We start from the raw sequence: 23,400 nt of genomic DNA, 5'->3' as shown, positions 1-23,400 counted from the left end.
AACGGCACTTTCTCCTCTGTAATATGGACATTTTGCAAGTGTCACCATCTATTTCCCTGCATTCTATATCTTCCATATCCTTTTCCACAGTAAATACTGATTCAAAATACTCATTTAGTGTCTCCCCCATTTTCTGCGGCTCCATACAAAGGCCGCTTTGCTATCTTTGAGGGGCCCTATTTTCTCCCTAGTTACCCTTATGTCCTTAATGCATTTGTAAAAACCCTTTGGATTCTCCTTAATTCAATTTGCCAAAGCTATCTCATGTCCCCTTTTTGCCCTCCTGATTTCCCTCTTAAGTATACTCCTACTGCCTTCTTCTCTTCTAAGGATTCACTTGATCTATCCTTTCATATGCTTCCTTCTTTTTCTTGACCAAACCCTCAATTTGTTTTAGTCATTCATGCATTCCCTGCACCTACCAGCCTTTCCTTTCACCCTGACAGAAATATACTTTCTCTGGACTCTCATTATCTCATTTCTGAAGGCTTCCCATTTTCCAGTCGTTTCTTTACTTGCGAACATCTGCTTCCAATCAGTTTTTGAAAGTTATTGCCCAATATTATCATCAAAATTGGTCTTTCTCCAATTTAGAACTTCAACTTTAGATCTGGTCTATCCTTTTCCATCATTATTTTAAAACTAATAAAATTATGCTCACTGGCCCCAAAGTGCTCCCCCACTGACACCTCAGTCATCTGCCCTGCCTTATTTCCCAAGAGTAGGTCAAGTTTTGCACCTTCTCCAGTAGGTACATCCACATTGTGAATCAGCAAATTTTCTTGTACCCACTTAACAAATTTCTCTCCATCTAAACTCTAAACACTATGGCAGTCCCAGTCTATGTTTGGAAAGTTAAAATCCCCTACCATAACCACCCTATTATTCTTACAGATAGCTGAAATCTCCTTCCAAATTTGTTTCTCAATTTCCCTTTGGTTTAAAGGAACCCGGAAGGCTACAGCTAAGGTGAGACAGTTTGTTTTAAAATTACTTACCAGTAGCGGGCAGCGGTGTTTTTTTTTTCTCTTCACAGAAAGAGCGGGAGCAGCAGGGGGAAGTGACGACGACCAGAGGGGCAGCCGGGACCCGGAAGCTGGTGTAGCGTAAGCTTACCTGGGTAGGTTTTTTCCCTATAAAAGTGCACAGGAGAAGAACCCAAGGCACTACAGAGGTAGTGTCTCCCACCCGCCCTCCTCCTCTAACCTAAATAATAAGACCCGTTGTGGTAAGTAGGTAAGTGCTGCATTTTGCTTGTTGTATTCTTTAGACCCAGTTTTTTTTTATAAAAGGCTACTTTCAGAGGGATGGCAGTGAAGGCAGTGCAATGTTCCTCTTGCAACATGTTTGAGGTGAGGGATGCCATGGACGTCCCTGTGAAAACACTTGCAGGAAGTGCACCCATCTCCAGCTCCTCCAAGACCGTGTTAGGGAACTGGAGCTGGAGTTGGATGAACTTCGGATCATTCAGGAGGCAGAGGGGGTCATAGATCGGAGATTTATTAAAGTAGTAACTCCAAAGATTGCAGATAGATGAGTGACAGTGAGGGCGACTGGGAGGAAGCAGCCAGTGCAGGGACCCCCTGCGGCCGTTCCCCTCAAGAACAAGTATACCACCCGTAGCCCACAGAGAGAGTTCGGCTCAGCGTGAAGATTGAGGCTGATGTGACTTTTGGGCAGGCCTTCAGCTACAGAGAAATGGAGGCTCACCTAAACGGTGGAAGAGAAAACGTTGATCAGCACAGGAGACAGAGACAGAGGGAGAGACACAGAGATGGAGTGAGAGGCAGAAAGATTTCAAAAACCACACAAATACAGAAGTGCTACAGAGATGCAGGAGGCCATTTGGCTGGCTCTCCAACAAGCACTATGATTTAATGCACACCCCTACACTTCGCTTCTCTTTCAATAATCACCCAATGCCCTCTTGAATGCCTCATTGAATCTGCCTTCATCACATTTCCAGGCAGAATATTCCAGACCCAAACTCGATGCCACATAAAAAAATCTTTTTTCTCACATCATTCTTCCTTCTTTCTCACAATCGTTTTACAATTGTGAACAATTTCTCTTTGTGTCCTCATTCTATGTCTCAATCAAATCTCGACTCATCCTTCTTCTCTCCAAGGTGAACAGTGCCAACTTCTTCAATCTACCTGGTGTTTCTCATTCTTGGAACCATTCTCGTAAATCACTTCTGCATTCTCTCCAGTACATTCATGTCTTTCCTATAAATGTGGTACCACTAATAGTATGCAATCCTCCAGCTGAGGGCTTACAAGTGTCTTATGCAACTTCAATATCGCTTCTTGTGCTCTAAGTCTCTGAAAATAAAACTGGGAATATGGTATGCTTTATTTCCTGATCTCAACACCTATCATGCACACATGTCCCAGGGCCTTCCTGTCCCCTCTTTAGAATTGTACACCTTATTTTGGATTGTCTTGCAATGTTCTTCTAACCAAAATGCATCACTTGACACTTCTCTGCTTTGAACTTCATCTGCCAGCTTTCTGCCCAATCCATTTCGGAGTTCCACACTGTCCTCTTTAGTGTCTGCCGCTCTTCTGAGTTTTGCACTATCTACACCTAAATGCACAGCAAGATCCAGATCAAAAAGCAAAGGTCTCAATTCTAATCCCTGTGAAGTCCTCCAGCCTGAAAAATACCCATGGATCATAACTCTGATTTCTTTCACTCAGTCAATTTTATATCCACATTGATGCTGTTCTTATAATACCATGACCGATAACATCCCCTACAAATCTGGCAGGCATAAGTGCAGACTGCAAATGCGGGCAATCAGAATCTAGATTCAAGTGGTGCTGGAAAAGCACAGCAGGTCAGGCAGCATCCGAGGAGCAGGAAAATCAACGTTTCGGGCAAAAGCCTTTCATCAGGAATTCCTGATGAAAGGTTTTTGCCCGAAACATTGATTTTCCTGCTCCTCGGATGCTGCCTGACCTGCTGTGCTTTTCCAGCACCACTCTAATTTAGACTTCCCTACAAATCTGTCATGTGTCACTGCATCAAAAGCTTTCTCGAAATTCATATGCATCACATAAACTGTGTTATTTAAATCAACTCTCTATTACATCTTCAACAAAAAAACTACAGAAACCTAACCACAGTTTTCCCTGAATAAATCATGCTAACTCTTCTAAATCTTTGGCAGATAGGATCACAAGGAAAACCCCAAGGCTTTCTAGGAGTATGCTAATAATAAGAGGATTGGAGTCAATAAAACATGGAGCTGGAAAAATCACAACAATTCAGACAGCATCTCAGGAGCAAGAGAGTCCAAATTTGGACTGAGGAGGAGGGAAGGAGCTGAGAAATAATTAGGGGGAGGAGGGAGGGGGCTGAGGAAAGGTAGGTGGGACGGCGATAGGTGGGTGAAGAAAGGAGGTGATAGTGAAAAATGGGTGGGAGGGTGGAGTAGATAGGTGAGAAGGAAGATGGAAGGTAGGTTAGCTCAAGAGGGCAGATCTGACTTGGAAGGTTAGATCTGGGATGGGATGGGGGAGGGGGCATTTGGAAACTGGTGAATTCAGTGTTGAGGCCGTGTGGTTGGAAGCTCCTGAGGCAGAAGATGAGGCAGTATTGTTTAGGTGGCGGAGGAGGCCTAGAATGGACATGTCTTGGGGGAAGTGGGAGGTACAATAGAAATGGATGGTCACAACAAGGTGGGATTGGTTGGTTATAAAATCGCGAGGAGCGTGGATAGTGTGAATCGCCAAGATCTTTTCCCCAGGGAAACAGAGTCCAAAACTAGAGGGCATAGGTTTAAGGTGAGAGGGGAAAGATTTCAAAGAGACCTAAGGGACAACTTTTTTTTACACAGAGGGAGATGTATGCACGAAATGAGCTACCAGAGGGAAGTGGTGGAGGCTGGTATAATTACAAAGGCATCTGGAATAGGAAGGGTTTAAAGATCAAATACTGGCAAATGGGATTAGATTAATTGAGGATATTTGGTTGGAATGGACGAGTTGGACCAAACAGTCTGTTTGCATACTGTAAAGCTCTATGACTATATAAATCTTTGGGTCCTGATGTGATGTATCCCAGGCTGGTCGAGGCAGCAGAGAGGAAATGTATGGGATCCTGGAGGAGATATCTGATACTTTACAGGCGACAGGTGAAGTACAAATAACTGTGGTTCTTTTGTTCAAGAAGGGCATGAGGCTAGGCCAAATATTTACAGGCCAATTAGTCTGATGTCAATGGTAGGGAAACTTTGGGAAAAATATTCTGAAAGACAGGATTAGTCAATGTTTGAAAAGGCAGGGATTAATTAGTTATATTCAATACAGACTTATTAGTGGGAGATCCTACCTGACTGATTGCATCTTTGAAAAGGTGACAAAATATATTGATGTGATTTACATGGACTTGTGCAGTTGATATGGTTTACATGGCCTTCAGTAAGGCTTCTGACAAGGTTCTGCACGGAAGGCTGGTGCAAAAGGTAAGAGGCCATGGGATCCAAGGTGAAAGTGACTTACACATTGGAGGCAAGGGTGATGGTGGAGGGTTGGTTTTGTGATTAGAAGTCTGTGACCAGCAGTGTATCACAAAGATTGGTACTGCCTATTATATGCATTAGTAACTTGGATGTGAATGTAGAATGCATAATTAGTAAGATGACATAAAAATTGGTGTTGTTATTGATAGTAAGGAGGATGAGCTCAGACTACAGTCTGATATTGATCAGCTGGTAAACAGGGCAAAGCAATGGCAGAGGATGCTTAATCTGATAAGTGTGAAGTGATGCACTTTGAGAACCCAGTGAGGGAAGGACAGGCACAATAAATGTTAGGTCCGTCAGGAGTACTGAAGAACAACGGGACTTTGGGGTATAAGTCCATCAATCCCTGAAGATGTCAGCACAGATAGACAGGGTGGGGAAGATGGAATACTGAATGCTTGCCTTCATTGGCAGGTCATAGATTGAAGGAGCAAGGAAAACTTTATAAAACAATTTATGATTTACACATGAAAGAAGTGAAACTATCATGGTATTCTAACAGCTGAAAGGCTTAACAGACAATCAATTTTTAATGTATAATTTCAGTTACATCACACTGTAAATTTTTGCTCTAAATTCTGTGTTAGAATTGAGCCCTCCACTACCACCTGATGAAGGAGCGACGCTCCGAAAGCTAGTGTGCTTCCAATTAAACCTGATGGATATGACCTGGTGCTGTGTGATTTTTAACTTTATAAAACAATGGTTAGACCACAGATAGAGATAGTGAGACCTGCAGATGGTAGAGAGTCAGTGTCGATAAAGTGCGGCGTTGGAAAATGCGCAGCAGATCAGACAGCATCTGAGGGGCAAGTGAGTCAATGTTTCGGGCATAGCTCTTCTTCAGGACTGAGGAGGGGAAAGGGGGCTGAGAAATGAATAGAGGATGGGGCTAGTGGAAAGGTAGGTGAGATGACGATAGGTGTACAAAGGCACGAGGTGATGGTGATCGAGGGAGGGTGGAGCAGACAGTTGAGAAGGAAGATGGACAGGTAGGTCAGCTCAAGGGGGTACAGCTGAGTCAGTGGAATTGGTTCTGGGATGGGGGGGGTGGGGGGGAAGTTGGGAGATTTGGAGACTGGTGGATTAATGTTAAGGCCCTGTGATTGTAAGCTCCAGAGGCAGGAGATGAACTGTGCCTCCTCCAGTTTGTGGGTGACCTTGTTTATGTGGTGGAGGAGGCCCAGAATGGACGTGTCATGGGGAAAGTGGGAGGGGGAGTTGAAATTGATAGCTATTGGTTGGTTTTGTATGGACCAGAGATGTTCACCATTCTGCAAATGCACTAAGTCTCTCTGATGTAGAGGAGACCACACTGAGAGCAACATATGCAGTAAATGAGGTTCGAGCATATACAAGTAAATCTTTGCCGGATTTGGAATAATCCTTTAGGGCCTGGGATGGGGTGAGCGCAGAGGTGTGGGCACAGGTTTTGCAGCTGTTACAGTGGCTGGAGATGGTGCTGGGCATTGAGAGGGGTTTGGTGGGGATTTTGGACCTAACAAGGGAGTCACAGAGGGAACGTTCTCAAAGGAATGCAGCTAGGGTTGGGGAGGGAAATATATTTTTGGTGGTGGGGTCTGACTGTAGGTGGCAAAAATGGTGTACAATGATACACTGGATTTGGAGATTATTGGGGTGGAATGTGAGGACAAGGGGACTCTATCCTTGTTGTGGTTGGGAGAGTGGGTTCGAAGGCGGGAAGTGCAGGAAATGGAGGAGGCAACAGATGGAATACAGTGTGCAATTCTGGGTGCTCCATGATCAGAAACGTATGATTGCTCAGGAAAGTGTGCAGAGGAGATTCACTAGGATGAAGCCTGGAATGGTTAATCTCATTTATGAGGAGAGAGTGGATTGGCTGGATTTGTTTTTCCTGGAGCACAGCAGGCTGAGGTGGGGAATCTGATTGAGCTGGACAGAATTATGAGAGGCATACACAGAGTGAATTGTGAGAATCTTTATCCAATAGCAAACAAGTCTAGGACCAGAGGACGTAAGCTTAAGGCAGGGAGTAAAATGGTTTAGAGGAGATTCGAGAAAACAAATTATTACTCAGTAGGTGGCAGAGACATGGCCCATGCTGCCTGAGAGACAAGCACTGGATGAGCACTTAAAATGCCAGGCCACAGTAGTTATGGACCAAGTTCAGGTAAATGGGATTCGTGTAGTTTGATGTTTGTTGGTTGGCATGGACATGTTGGGGTGGCCTGCTGTTGTGCTGTGACTCGATGACTGTTCAATCCACATTTGTCCATGTGACTCCCAATTATATCTCGGATAATTGTCTCCAGAAGGAACCCCACCATTGAAGTGAAAGCAGCTGCTTTGTCACTGCTGGGATTACCCTTCCAGACTTTTCTAAACAAGGGGACAGTGTTTGTATTTCTCCAATCTCCAATGCACAGGTAGGGAGAGATGAAGAAAAGGAACGAAAGAGGAAGGAAAACAGAAGAAAAGCAAGTGAGAGAGAGAGAGAAAGAATGAAATGGAGACAAATAGGAGTACAGGAGAGAATGTAAATGAAAGGAGAGGGCAAGAGAGGGAGTGTGACAGAGCAATTATGGACAGAGTGGGAAAGAGGGAATGCCACAGAGTTGGGACAGAGGGAATGTGGCAGACTAGATATGGGGGGAGAGAGGGAATGTGGCAGGACAGTTATGGAGTGAGAGAGGGAGCATGGCAGATGGTGATGGAGGGAGAGCGCAAACGTGACAGAACAATTCTGGAGGGAGAGTGGGAAAGTTGGAGTGAGACAGCCGTTGTGGAGGGACAGTGGAAGACAGGGCATGTGACAGAGCAATTACAGAGGGAGGGTGAGAGAGAGAGAGAGGGATAGTGGCAGAGCATTTATGGAGACAGACAAGGAGAGAGAGAATGTGACAGACAGGAGTGTGACAGAGCAGTTACAGAGTGAGAGTTAGGAAGCAAGAATATGGCAGAGCAGATAGAGAGTGAGAGGGAATGTGGCAGGGAGATATCGAGACCTGGACTTCTTGGAGAAAGTGAGGACTGCAGATGCTGGAGATCAGAGCTGAAAATGTGTTGCTGGAAAAGCGCAGCAGGTCAGGCATCATCCAAGGAGCAGGAGAATCGACGTTTCGGGCATGAGCCCTTCTTCAGGACTTCTTACCTTGTTCTGGAAACATTGGGAGACCTGGAAGTTTGCACTGTCCCCAGTTATTTCTCCACCAGGAAGAATGGCAAAGACCAAGAGACGAGCAATCGGAGAGAGATCAGCCCTGACAGGGAGGGATAGCTGGAAGTGTCCTTCTGAAGCTAGGGGCAGAAACAGAGAGAGAATGAGGCAGAGGGTGACAGAGAGAGTGAGGTAGAGGAACTGACACGGAGAGGGAAAGAGAAAGAGGCAGAAATAGAGACAGAAGGAGGTAGTCAGATAGATAGGTGGAGTGAGACAGGCCAATAGAAACAAGCAGAGACAGTGAGACAATGGGAGATAGACAGACAGACAGACAGAGGAAAGGGAGGGAGGAAGTGAGTAAGACAGGCCACGAGAGCAAGAGGCAGACAGAGTGAGGGAACAAAGAGGCAGGGAGAGGGAGACAGAAAGAGAGAGGCAGTCAGACAGTCAGTAAGATAGGAGAGAGACAGAGAAGGAAGACAGAAAGACAAAGAGAGAAGCAGGAATGGATGGAAAAAGAGAATATTGGAGAGAGAAAGATTCAGAGGGAGAGACACAGGTAATGAGATATAATATGGAAAGTGAGACACAGAGTAAGGGATAGAGAGAAATAGAAAAAGAGAGAGACATGGGAAGAGAGAGACGAGACAGAAATTAAGAGTAATGTAGAGGGACGGAGGCAGAGGAAGACTGAAATAGTGAATGGAAGAAAGACAGAGTGAGGGTTAATGAGAGAGTCAGAGACATAGACAGACAGACAGAGGTAGGGAGGGAGATAGAGAGAGGGAGAGAAATACAGTGAGGGACAAAGGAAGAGAGTGAGAATGACAGAGCGAATGCTACAATTATGTAATCATCATATTCCCTATTTTATACAGTGGGATAATATAGCCTTTAGAAGTTAAATAGAAAATTTAGACATATTTCCCAAGAACAACACTGACCAAAAAAAAACAAGGAAAGCTTTACATTGACACAAAATTAATGGCTAGTTTATGAGTAACTTTAACAATAGTCAAGATTAGAGTGGTGCTGGAAAAGCACAGCAAGTCAGGCAGCATCCGAGGAGCAGGAAAATCGGCATTTTGGGCACTTTAACAATAGTTTTGTAAGTAAAAGTGATAGAAATATTAAAGAGAAAATGAAGATTACAAGCAGAAATGGATAAAGGATACCAGCGTGGCAGCCAATCTTAATCTGAAATCAAACATAAAGGGCAACACTGAAAATTCAATTGACTGTTGCAGAACATGATTCTTCTCAAGGTCTGAGAATTCAATGATTTTGAGAAAACTCAGGGTCTTCACAAGGCGCTTTGCAAAAGAGGGTCATGTCTAACAAATCTAAGCTACATCCTTCCAGGCAATTGGAAAGTATTCCATCACACTCCTGACTTGTGCCTTGTAGATGGTGGACAGGCTTTGGAGAGTCAGGAGGTGAGTTTCTTGCTGCAGGATTCCTGACCTCTGACTTTCTGTTGCAACAACTGTATTTAAATGGCAAGTCCAGTTGACTTTACTGGTTAATTGTAAGCCTCAGGATAGTTGGGGGTGGGGGTGGGGAGGGGAGAGGTGGGGGAATGTTCAGTGACAACAATGCCATGGGAAGACAAAGGGCAGTGATTAGTCTCTCTGTCTCTATCTCTCTCATTCTTTCTCTGTCTCTCACACATCGAGTGAGTTATGGCTCAAACCTTCAGAACCTTTGATGGAGATGGTTTTCGAGTTCATGTTCACAATCACTCCCCTCGCCATGACCTGGAGAAAGACAGTGAGACAGAAACAGAGAGAGTTAATAATCCATATGGAGGGATTTGGGTATCGTGGTGGGAAGGGCGGTTACAGGTGCACAGTACAGGATATTGGGGCATGTGGATAACTGGGGAGGGTGTGTACAGGGAATGAGAGCAGTGTTAAGGCACTTAGATATCTCCTTACCAGATAGAACACAACCAGGTCATTGTTCACCTCAGCAGCCATACCCTGGATAATGTAATGGACTCCCACATGCAGCTCGGAATCACAGGCCAGTTTCTGCTGACATTTCTGGATGGTGAGGTAACTTTTCGACTTGGAGTAGAAAGGGTGGACAACATGATGAGCTGAGACATTGTAGGGATGTGCATCATGATGATGGTCGCCCTGATAAATAGCCTAAAGAGGGGAGCAACAGAGAATCGGGGTCAGGATAGCACAGGGCAAGTATTATTGTCCTGAAATTCGCCTCCATACTCTCTTGGAGAATTCAAGCCACTGGGATGATACTGCTCCTTTGACAAGCCTATTCTATCCTTTTTTCTCTCTGCTTGGGCCTTTTTTTTTATCATAATTCAAACAGTTTCATTTCTTTTTCTCTTTCTTTTTCCTTTGCCTCTAACTCAAGCTGCTTCTTTCTCAATTGAATTTTCATCATCGCCAAAGATTCCGATGGCATTTTCAGCAAATTTAAATGCAGACCTATAGCTATAATTATCTCTCCTTTTCTTACGGACAAAGTAAGTCCAACTCCAGTCTGCCAATTCCAGCAGCTTTTCCTTGCATACCTTTTGTCAAACCCCAAAAGTCACTTCTTACACCCCAAGAAAACTTTTAGTGACTGAATGAGCCATTACTGTTCCAAACACTGTTTCAAGCAACTGAAAGCAACACCCAGAACAAAAGACATTAACACTAACTGTCGCTACCTTTGAGTCTGACAACCCAAATCCCAAATCCGAACGATAGAACAAATCCTGCAAAGAGCTCCTAATCTGTTATGGACCAGGCCAGACCCCCTCAAAACATTTTACGAAGGTAGCTCAGAGCCTACCTTCTCTAGTTGTTTTAAGCAGATGAAAGGTGGGTATTAAAAGAGTGATGCTGTTGGTCCAACCACTCGGTTTTAAGCAAAACAGAATTTATTTACACATGAACAAAAGAAAACCCAATTTAGAATAACATATTTGAAAATCCAACCAACACAAAAACGCAACTTAACGAAGAGCTGTTCCAATTTCCTGCAATACCCCATAAACAGCCCCTTGGCATCAAGGTAAATTCAAACACAGGTTCTTACAGGAGAGCGATATCAGAGATAGAGAGGATCAGAGTGGAGCTCTTTCTTTGGGTCCCCAGCTAAAACTAACCCCAAACTGGAAACACCGGCCACTCCCCTTTTATTTTATTTAAAAAAACTTGAAAACAGAGTGTACAACAGAGTGTTACAAGAGGACATAAATTTAAGGTGAAGGGTGGAAGGTATAGGGGAGATGTCAGGGGTGGGTTCTTTACCCAGAGAGTGGTGGGGGCATGGAATGCACTGCCTGTGGGAGTGGCAGAGTCAGAATTTCTGGTGACCTTTAAGCGGCAATTGTATAGGTACATGGATGGGTGCTTAAGCTAGGACAAATGTTCGGCACAACATCGTGGGCCAAAGGGCCTGTTCTGTGCTGTATTGTTCTATGTTCTAACCTTTTCTGATTGTTGACTTAGGCAGTATCTGTTAGCCATTTCCAAAGTAGCCTGTTCAGACACTTCAGTCCTTTGCCTTTCTCTCGAAAAAAGGACAGAATGACCTTGTTAAAGGAGCAACAGCATCACTCCACACAAGTGATAGACAATGAGCATCTGTAATGAGAGAGGCTATTATCCAATTGCAGTCACTAGAATCACCATCATTCCATTCCTCACCTTCAAATCCCTCTCATTTTCCTCTCTGTCTCTGATAACCCTTCATCAACTCCCTCTCATTTCCCTCTCTGTCCCTGATAACCTCCATCAAATCCCTCTCCATCAGACCATAAGACATAGGTGTAGAAATTAGGCCATTCAGCCCATTGAGTCTGCTCCCGCTATTCAATCATGGCTGATAAGTTTCTCAACTCTATCCTCCCACTTTCTCCCTGTAACTCTTGATCCCCTTTATACTCAAGAACCTATCTATGTCAGTCTTAAATGTCCAGGCCTCCACAGCCTTCTAAGGCAATGAATTCCGTACATTAGATAACTTAGAATCCCTACAGTGTGGAAACAGGCCCTTCAGCCCAACATGTTGTGGGATATAAATGAATTAATGTTATTTCTGCAAGTATAAATTCTGATACAGAACAGGAATGAGAAAATACATATTCAGCAAAAAGAAAGGATATGTTAGCATGAGACGTGAATACAGAACAATGGTGGATGTGTGGGAAAACAGGAAAGCATCTGTTTTCCCCGCTTGCACAGAGACACAGGAACTAACCCTAATCAAAGAGGTCAAAGTGGCCTCTGGATGGAAATAGATGCTGATAGAAGAAAAGATATGCCCAATCAATAATCTATAATAGACTGACGTCAAACACCCTTATGGGAGTCAGAGATAAGAGTTTGTCACGGACAAGACAGGATAAACAGAAGTTGTGGGATAAGTCTTAAGGAAATGAGTGACGTAAGCGAAGCAGGGAACAGACAATGGAATAAGGAAAACATATGGGAAAAAACAGTATAAATTGCAAGGGTTTTTTGGGATATACTGTGCATTTTGTCATTGCCTTACCTGGTAATTAGACAAAGCGCCCACCTATAGGTGTACAAATAAACGGCGGATTCAGATATTCGTCTCGGACTGAAATTATTAAAGTGAGTGAGCTTTTGTTTCCCACAATGTCTACATTGATCCTCCGAAGGGTAACTCACCCAGACTCATCCCCCTACTACTCTACATTTACCCCAAACTAATGCACGTAACCTACGCATTCCTGTGGGAAATTTAACATGGCCAATTCACCTGACCTGCACATCTTTGGAATGTGGGAGGAAACCAGAGCACCCAGAGGAAACCCACGCAGACACAGGGAAAATGTACAAATTCCACACAGACAGTTGCCCATGACTGGAATCGAACCTGGCACCCAGGTGCTGTGAGGTAGCAGTGCTAACAACTGAGCCACCATGCCGCCCCTTCAATCTTTTGGGCCTGACTACTTTCTGTGACAGAGAATTCTACAGGCTCACCCATTTCTGGTTGAAGACATTTCTCCTCATCTCAGTCCCAAATGGCCATACCCTGGGGTCTATTTCTGGGATCCCGGTCATCAGGAACATCCTGCCTGTGTTAACCATGTCTAAATCCGTTAGTATTTCTTCGTATTTATGAGAATAATTCACATCCTTCTAAACTCTCAGTAATACAAGCCTCATTTACACCCTGATACTCCCTCTAAAAGAACTCATTCCATACCAAGTCCCTCATAACCCCTTTAAACCCCCCCATTCTATACCCAGTGCCTGATACCCCCTTTCAAAGCTCATTCTATACCCTGTCCTGATACCTATTTAAACCTCCCCATTCTATACCCAGACCCTAACACCCCCTTTAAACTGCCTCATTCCATGCCAATTCCCTGATACCCCCTTTACACCCCCCCATTTTATACCCAGTCCCTGATATCCCCTTTAAACCCTCCCATTCTATACCAGTCCCTGATACCCCATTTAAACCCCACACATTCTCTCCCCTGTCCATGACACCCCCTTTAAACCCCCCATTCTATACCCAGTCCCGGATACCACTTTAAACCCCCCATTCGATACCCAGTCCCTGATACCCCCTTTAAACCACCCCCTTCTATGCCTAGTCCCTCATACCCACTGTAAACCACCCCATTCTATACCCAGTTCCTGATACCCACATTAAACCACCCCATTCTATACCCAGTCCCTGATACCCCTTTAAACTGCCCCATTCTATACGCAGTCCCTGATACCCTCATTAAACTGCCCACATTCTGTACCCAGTCACGGATACCACTTTAAAACCCCCATTCTATACCCAGTCCCTGATACCCACATTAAACCACCCCATTCTATACCCAGTCCCTGAAACCCATTTTAACTCCCCATTCTATACTCAGTCCCTGACACCCACTTTAAACCACCCCATTCTATACGAAATCCATGACACACCCTTTAAACCGAGCCCATTCTATACCCAGTCCCTGACACCCCCTTTAAACCCCACCATTCTATACGAAGTCCATGACACCCCCTTGAAATCAGCCCATTCTATACCCAGTCCCTAATACCCCTTTTAAACCGCCTCATTCTATACCAAGACCCTGATACACATTTTAAACCAACCCATTCTATACCAAGACCCTGATACCCCTTTTAAACCACCCCATTCTATACCCAGTCCCTAATACCCCTTTTAAACCACCCATTCAATACTCAGTCCCTGACACTCCATTAAACGACCCAATTCTATACCCAGTTCCTGATACCCCTTTAACCCCCCCATTCTATACCCAGTCCCTGTTACCTCTTTTAACTGCCCCAATTCTAGACTCAGTCCCTGACACACCCTTTAAACCACCCCATTCTATACCCTATCCCTGACACCCCCTTTAAACCCCTCCCATTCTATACCTAGTCCCTGATACCCCTTTTAACTGCCCTCATTCTATACCCAGTCCTGACACCCCTTTAAACCACCCCATTCTATACCCAGTCCCTGATAGCCCCTTTAAACCCCTCAAATCGATACCCAGTCCCTGATAGCCCCTTTAAACCCTCCCATTCTATACCCAGTCCCTGATACCCCCTTTAAACCGCCCCCTTCTATACCCAGTCCCTGATAGCCCCTTTAAACCCTCCCATTCTATACCCAGTCCCTGATACCCCCTTAAAACTGCCCCATTCTATACGCAGTCCCGGATGCCACTTTAAACCCCTCATTCTATATCCAGTCCGATAACCCCATTAAACTGCCCCCATTCTATACCCAGTCACGGATACCACCTTAAAACCCCCATTCTATACCCAGTCCCTGATACCCACATTAAACTGCCCCCATTCTATACCCAGTCCCGGAGGCCACTTTAAACCTACATTCTATACCCAGTCCCTGATACTCCCTTCAAACCTCCCCCCATTCTAAACACAGTCCCTGATACCCCCTTTAAACTGTCCCCATTCTATACCCGGTCCCGGATGCCACTTTAAACCCACCATTCTATACCCAGTCCAATAATACCCCCTTTACACTACCCCATTCTATGCCCAGTCCCTGACACCCACTTTAAACCACCCCATTCTATACCCTGTCCTGATACTTATTTAAACCTCCCCATTCTATGCCCAGTCCCTGATAACCACTTTAACCCCCCATTTTATACCCAGTCCCTGATACCCCCTTTAAACCCTCCCATTCTATACCCAGTCCCTGATACCCCCTTTAAACCCCACCCATTCTCTCCCCGTCCATGACACCCCTTTAAACCCACCCCATTCTATACCCAGTCACGGATACCACTTTAAACTCCCCATTCTATACCCAGTCCCTGATAACCCCTTGAAACACCCAAACTATACCCAGTCCCCGATACCCCCTTTAAACTGCTCCTATTCTATACCCAATCCCGGATACCACTTTAACCCCCCCCATTCTATACCTGATACCCCATTAATCGACCCCATTCTATTCCCAGTCACTGATACCCCCCTTTAAACCACTCCATTCTATGCCCAGTCCCTGATACCCACTTTAAACCACCCCATTCTATACCCAATCCCTGATACACCTTTAACCCACCCATTCTATACCGAGTCCCTGATACCCCTTTTAATTGCCCCCATTCTATACTCAGTCCCAAACACCCCCTATAAACCCCCCCATTCTATACGAAGTCCATGACACCCCCTTTAAACTAGCCCATTCTGTACCCAGTCCCTGATACCTGCTTTAAACCGCCTCATTCTATACCCAGTCCCTGATACCCCTTTAACCCCCATTCTGTACCCAGTCCCTGATACCCCTTTTAACTGCCCCTATTCTAGACTCAGTCCCTGACACCCCCTTGAAGCCAATCCATTCTATACCCAGTGCCTGACACCCCCTTTAAACCCCCTATTCTATATCCAGTCCCAGATACCCCTTTTAATTGCCCCCATTCTATACCCAGTCCCTGATAACTCCTTTAAACCACCCCATTCTATACCCAATCCCTGATACCCCTTTAACCCCCATATACCCAGTCCATGATACCCCTTTTAACTGCCCCCATTCTAGACTCAATCCCTGACATCCCATTTAAACCAGCCCATTCTATACCCTGTCCCTGACACCCCCTTTAACCCCCCCATTCTATACCTCATCCCAGATAGCCCTTTTAACTGCCCCCATTCTATACCCAGTCCCTGACACCCCCTTTAAACCCCTCCATTCTATACGCAGTCCATGACACCCACTTTAAACTGGCCCATTCTATACGCAGTCCCTGATACCCCCTTTAAACCCCCCCATTCTATACCCAGTCCGTGATACCCCATTAAACTACCCCAGTCAATGCCCAGTCCCTGATACCCCCCTTTAAACCCCCCATTCTATACCCAGTCCCTGATAACCCCTTTAAACGGCTCCCATTCTATACCCAGTTCCTGATATCCCCCTTTAAACCACCCCATTCTATACCCAGTCCCTGATACCCACTTTAAACCACTCCATTCTATACCCAGTCCCTGATACCCTTTAACTCCCCATTCTATATCCAGTCCCTGATATCCCTTTTAAACCCCCCATTCCATACCTAGTCCCTGATACCCCCTTTAAACCCCCTCATTCTATACCCAGACCCTGATAACCCCTTTAAACTCACATTCTATACCCTGTCCTGGATACCACTTTAAACCCCCCCATTCTATACCCAGTCCCTGATACCCCATTAAACTACCCCATTCTAAGCCCAGTCCCTGATACCATCTTTAAACCTCCCCATTCTATACCCAGCCCCAAACACCCCCTTTAAACTCTCTCATTCCACACAAAGTCCATGACACCCCCTTTAAACCAGCCCATTCTATACCCAGTCCCTGATACCCTCTTTAAACCACCCAATTCTATACTCAGTCCCTGATACACCCTTTAAACCACCCTATTCTATACCCAGTCCCTGATACCCTCTTTAAACCACCCAATTCTATACCCAGTCCCTGATAACCCCTTTAAACCACCCCTTCTATGCCCAGTCCCTGATACCCCCTTTAAACCACCCTATTCTATACCCAGTCCCTGATACCCTCTTTAAACCACCCAATTCTATACTCAGTCCCTGATACCCTCTTTAAACCACCCAATTCTATACTCAGTCCCTGATACCCCCTTTAAACCACCCCATTCTATGCCCAGTCCCTGATAACCCCTTTAAACCCCCATTCTATGCCCTTGAAGCCACCCCATTCTATACCCAGTGCCTGACACCCCCTTTAAACCCCCTATTCTATATCCAGTCCCAGATACCCCTTTTAATTGCCCCCATTCTATACCCAGTCCCTGATAACTCCTTTACACCACCCCATTCTATACCCAGTCCCTGATACCCACTTTAAACCACCCCATTCTATACCCAGTCCTGATACCCTTTTAACACCCCCCATTCTATACCCAGTCCCTGATACCCCTTTAACCCCCCATTCTGTACCAAGTCCCTGATACCCATTTTAACTGCCCCTATTCTAGACTCAGTCCCTGACACCCCCTTGAAACCACCCCATTCTATACCCAGTCCCTGATAGCCCCTTTAAACCACCCCATTCTATACCCAGTCCCTGATACCCATTTTAAACCACTCCATTCTATACCCAGTCCCTGATACCCCTTTAACCCCCAATTCTATACCCAGTCCCTGATACCCCTTTTAAACCACCCATTCCATACCTAGTCCCTGATACCCCCTTTAAACCCCCTCATTCTATACCCAGACCCTGATAACCCCTTTAAACTCACATTCTATACCCCATCCTGGATACCACTTTAAACCCCCCCATTCTATACCCAGTCCCTGATACCCCATTAAACTACCCCATTCTAAGCCCAGTCCCTGATACCTCCATTCTATACCCAGTCCCTGATACCCCCTTTAAACCAGCCCATTCTATACCCAGACCCTGATACCCTCTTTAAACCCCCATTCTATGCCCAGTCCCTGATAACTCCTTTACACCACCTCATTCCATACCCAGTCCCTGATACCCTTTTAACACCCCCCATTCTATACCCAGTCCCTGATACCCACTTTAAACCACCCCATTCTATACCCAGTCCCTGATCCCCCCTTTAAACCACCCCATTCTATACCCTGTCCCTGATACCCTTTTAACACCCCCCATTCTATACCCAGTCCCTGATACCCCTTTTAATTGCCCCCATTCTATACTCAGTCCCTGACACCTCCTTTGAACCACACCATTCTATACCCAGCCCCAACCCCCCCCCCCTTAAACTCCCCCCCCCATTCTATACGAAGTCCATGACACCCCTTTTAAACCACCCCATTCTACACCCAGTCCTTCATACTCCTTTTAAACCACCCATTCTATACCAAGTCCCTGATACCCCCTTTAAACCGCCCCATTCTATACCAAGTCCCTGATACCCCCTTTAAACCGCCCCATTCTATACCAAGTTCCTGATACCTCCTTTAGACCCCTACATTCTATACGCAGTCCGTGATACCCACTTTAAACCACCCCATTCTATACCCAGTCCCTGACAACCCCTTTCAACCCCCCCATTCTATACCCAGTCCCGGACACCCACTTTCAACCAGCCCATTCTATACCCAGTCCCTGATAACCCCTTTTAAACCACCCCATTCTATACCCAATCCCTGATACCCCATTAAACCACCCCATTCTTTAGCCAGTCCCTGATACCCCCTTTAAACCACTTCATTCTATACCCAGTCCCTGATAACCCCTTTCAACGCCCCATTCTATACCTTGTCCTGATACCTCTTTAAACCTCCCCATTCTATACCCAGTCCCTAACACCCCCTTTAAACTGCCTCATTCTATGCCAATTCCCTGGTACCCCCTTTAAACCCCCCCATTCTATACCCAGTCCCTGATACCCCCTTTACACTACCCCATTCTACACCCAGTCCCTCATACCCCTTTTAAACCACCCCATTCTATACCCAGTCCCTGATACCGCTTTTAAACCACACCATACTATTCCCAGTCCCTGATACACCATTAAACCACCCCATTCAATACCCAGTCCCTGATACCCCTTTAACTCCCCCATTCTATACCCAGACTCTGATACCGCTTTTAACCGCCCCCATTCTATACCCAGTCCCTGACACCCCCATTAAACCACCCCATTCTATATCCATTCCTTGATACCCACTTTAAATCCCTCCATTCTATACGCAGTCCATGACACCCCCTTTAAACCCCACTATTCTATACCCAGTCCTTGATACCCCCTTTAAACCACCCCATTCTATACCCAGTCCCTGATACCCCCTTTAAACCACCCCATTCTATACCCAGTCCCTGATACCCCCTTTAAACCGCCTCATTTTATATCAAGACACTGATACTACTTTTAAACCACCCCATTCTATACCCAGTCCCTGATACCCCCTTTAAACCACACCATTGTATACCCAGTCCCTGATACCCCCTTTAAAGCACACCATTATGTACCCAGTCCCTGATACCCCATTAAACCACCCAATTCTATTCCCAGTCCCTGATACCCCTTTTAACTGCCCCCAATCTATACTCAGTCCCTGACACCCCCTTTAAACCAGCCTATTCCATACCCCATCCCTGACACCCCCTTTAAACCCCCCATTTTATACCCAGTCTCTGATACCCCGTTTAACCACCCCATTCTACACCCAGTCACTAATACGCCATTTAAACCCCCCATTCTATACACAGAACCTGATACCCCCTTTAAACCACCCCATTCTATACCCAGTCCCTGATACCCCCTTTAAACCATCCCAATCTATACCCAGTCCCTCATAACCCCTTTAAACCCCCAATTCTATACGCAGTCCCTGACACCCCCTTTAAATCCCACCATTCTATACCCAGTCTCTGATACGCCTTTTAAACCACCCCAATCCAGACCCAATCACTGATACCCCATTAAACCACCAAATTCTTTACCCAGTCCCTGATACCCCCTTTAAACCACCTCATTTTTTACCCAGTCCCTGATACCCCTTTTCAACCCCCCATTCTTTACCCTGTCCTGATACCTCTTTAAACCGCCCCATTCTATACCCAGTCCCTAACACCCCCTTTAAACTGCCTCATTCAATTCCAATTCCCTGATACCCCCTTTAAACTCCCCCATTCTATACCCAGTCCCTGATACCCCCTTTACACCACCTCATTCTATACCCAGTTCCTGATAACCCCTTTAAATCCCCCATTCTATACCCAGTCCCTGATAATCCCTTTAAATCCCACCATTCTATACCCAGTCCATGACACCCACTTTAAACCCCTCCATACTATACCCAGTCCCTGATACCACTTTTAAACCACCCCATTTTATACCAAGTCCCTGATACCCCCTTTAAACCACCCCATTCTATACCCAGTCCCTGATACCCTGTTTAAACCCCCCCATTCTATACCCAGTCCTTGCCACCCCCTTTCAACCAACCCATTCTGTACCCAGTCCCTGATGCTCCCTTTAAAACCCCCCATTCTATACCCAGTCCCTGACACCCATTTTAAACCAGCCCATTCTATACCCAGTCCCTGATAACTCCTTTTAAACCACCCCATTCTATACCCAGTCCCTGATACCACCTTTAAACCACCCCATTCTATACCCAGTCCCTGATACCCCCTTTAACCCACTTCATTCTATACCCACTCCCTGATAACCTCTTTCAACCCCCCATTCTATACCTTGTCCTAAAACCTCTTTAAACCTCCCCATCCTATACCCAGTCCCTAACACCCCCTTTAAACTGCCTCATTCAATGCCAATTCCCTGATACCCCCTTTAAACCTCCCCATTCTATACCCAGTCCCTGATACCCCCTTTAAACCGCCTCATTATATACCAAGACACTGATACCCTTTTAAACCACCCCATTCTATTCACATTCCCTGATACCCCCTTTAAACCCCACCATTCTATACGCAGTCCCTGACACCCCCGTTAAACCCCACCATTCTATACCCAGTCCATGACACCCGCTTTAAACCCCTCCATTCTATTCCCAGTGTCTGATACCCCTTTTATACCACCCCATTCTATACCAAGTCCCTGATACGCTCTTTAGACCACCCCATTCTATACCAAGTCCCTGATACCTCCTTTAGACCCCCACATTCTATATGCAGTCCGTGATACCCACTTTAAACCACCCCATTCTATACCCAGTTCCTGATACCCCTTTAAACCACCCCATTCTATACCCAGTCCCTGATACCTGTTTAAACCCACAATTCTATACCCAGTCCCTGATACGCCTTTTAACTGCCTCATTTTATGCCAATTCCCTGACACCTGCTTTAAAAGCCCCCCATTCTATACCCAGTCCCTGATACCCAATTTCAAACCCCCATTTTATACCCTGTCCTGATACCTCTTTAAACCCCCCATTCTATACCTAGTCCCTGACACCCCCTTAACTCCCCCCATTCTATACCAAGTCCCTGACACCCCCTTTAAAACCCTCCATTCTATACCCATTCCCTGATACCCCTTTTAAACCACCCCATTCTATACCCTGTCCCTGATACCCCCTTTAAACCACCCCATTCTATACCCAGTTCCTGACACCCCCTTAACTCTCCCATTCTATACCAAGTCCCCGACACCCCCTTTAAAACCCTCCATTCTATACCCAGTCCCTGATACCCCTTTTAAACCACCCCATTCTATACCCTGTCCCTGATACCCCCTTTAAACCACCCCATTCGATACCCAGTCCCGGACACCCACTTTCAACCAGCCCATTCTATACCCAATCCCTAATAATCCCTTTAAACCCCTCCATTCTATACCCAGTCCCTGATAATCCCCTTTAAACCTCCCCATTCTATACCCAGTCCCTAACACCCCCTTCAAACTGCCTCATTCTATGCCAATTCCCCGATACCCCCTTTAAACCCCCCATTCTATACCCAGTCCCTGATACCCCCTTTACACCACCCCATTCGACACACAGTCCCTGATACCCCTTTTAAACCACACCATTCTATACCCAGTCCCTGATACAACTTTTAAACCACACCATACTATACCCAGTCCCTGAATTACCATTAAACCATCCCATTCAATACCCAGTCCCTGATAACCCTTTAACCCCCCCATTCTATACCCAGTCCCTGATATCCCTTTTAACTGCCCCCATTCTATACTCAGGCCTTGACACTCCCTTTAAACCCCCCCATTCTATACCCAGTCCCTGATAACCCCATTAAACCACTCCATTCTATACCCATTCGTTGATACCCACTTTAAACCCCTCCATTCTATATGCAGTCCATGACAACCCCTTTAAAACCCACCATTCTATACCCAGTCCCTGATACCCCCTTTAAACCTCCCCATTCTATACCCAGTCCCTAACACCCCCTTTAAACTGCCTCATTCAATTCCAATTCCCTGATACCCCCTTTAAACCACCCCATTCTATACCCAGTCCCGGACACCCACTTTCAACCTGCCCATTCTATACCCAGTCCCTGATAATCCCTTTAAACCCCTCCATTCTATACCCAGTCCCTGATAACCCCCTTTAAACCTCCCCATTCTATACCCAGTCCCTAACACCCCCTTCAAACTGCCTCATTCTATGCCAATTCCCCGATACCCCCTTTAAACCCCCCATTCTATACCCAGTCCCTGATACCCCCTTTACACCACTCCATTCGACACACAGTCCCTGATACCCCTTTTAAACCACACCATTCTATACCCAGTCCCTGATACCACTTTTAAACCACACCATACTATACCCAGTCCCTGATACACCATTAAACTATCCCATTCAATACCCAGTCCCTGATATCCCTTTTAACTGCCCCCATTCTATACTCAGGCCTTGACACTCCCTTTAAACCCCCCCTTTCTATACCCAGACTCTGATACCGCTTTTAACCGCTCCCATCCTATACCCAGTCCCTGATAACCCCATTAAACCACTCCATTCTATACCCATTCGTTGATACCCACTTTAAACCCCTCCATTCTATACGCAGTCCATGACACCTCCTTTAAAACCCACCATTCTATACCCAGTCCCTGATACCCCCTTTAAACCTCCCCATTCTATACCCAATCCCTGATACCCCCTTTAAACCTCCCCATTCTATACCCAGTCCCTAACACCCCCTTTAAACTGCCTCATTCAATTCCAATTCCCTGATACCCCCTTTAAACCCCCCCATTCTATACCCAGTCCCTGATAACCCCTTTAAATCCCCCATTCTATACCCAGTCCCTGATAACCCCTTTAAATCCCACCATTCTTTACCCAGTCCATGACACCCACTTTAAACCCCACCATTCTATACCCAGTCCCTGATACCCCCTTTAAAACCCTCCATTCTATACCCAGTCCCTGATACCACTTTTAAACCACCCCATTTTATACCCAGTCCCTGATACCCCCTTTAAACCACCCCATTCTATACCCAGTCCCTGATACCCTGTTTAAACCCCCCCATTCTATACCCAGTCCCTGACACCCCCTTTAAACCCCTCCATTCTATATCCAGTCCCTGATACCCCCTTTAAAACCCTCCATTCTATACCCAGTCCCTGATACCACTTTTAAACCACCCCATTCTATACCCAGTCCCTGATACCCTGTTTAAACCCCCCCATTCTATACCCAGTCCTTGCCACCCCCTTTCAACCAACCCATTCTGTACCCAGTCCCTGATGCTCCCTTTAAAACCCTCCATTCTATACCCAGTCACTGATAACTCCTTTAAAC

The 23,400-nt window shown here is 45.8% G+C and overlaps 1 protein-coding gene across 1 annotated transcript in view; it reads right to left on the bottom strand.

Annotated features, from left to right (window-relative positions):
* Positions 1 to 2,147: 2,147 nt before the first annotated feature.
* The window catches only part of LOC148142291 (alpha-2-macroglobulin-like), a 53,943-nt gene continuing 32,690 nt past the window's right edge, over positions 2,148 to 23,400 (bottom strand). The window contains exons 3-6 of the mRNA XM_087976565.1: positions 9,611 to 9,826; positions 9,367 to 9,430; positions 7,665 to 7,810; positions 2,148 to 2,228 (exon numbers count right to left, since the gene is read on the bottom strand). Coding sequence (XP_087832691.1) covers positions 2,148 to 2,228; positions 7,665 to 7,810; positions 9,367 to 9,430; positions 9,611 to 9,826 — 507 coding nt within the window. The remainder of the gene's footprint in view (positions 2,229 to 7,664; positions 7,811 to 9,366; positions 9,431 to 9,610; positions 9,827 to 23,400) is intronic.

The sequence above is a fragment of the Chiloscyllium plagiosum genome, unplaced genomic scaffold, assembly GCF_037043375.1.
Source record: "Chiloscyllium plagiosum isolate Xiang-an unplaced genomic scaffold, Cpla_swu_hap1 HiC_scaffold_29, whole genome shotgun sequence".
Taxonomy (NCBI): Eukaryota; Metazoa; Chordata; class Chondrichthyes; order Orectolobiformes; family Hemiscylliidae; genus Chiloscyllium; species Chiloscyllium plagiosum.
Note: the sequence above shows the minus strand (reverse complement) of the source record. Positions and strands in the feature narration are given on the sequence as shown.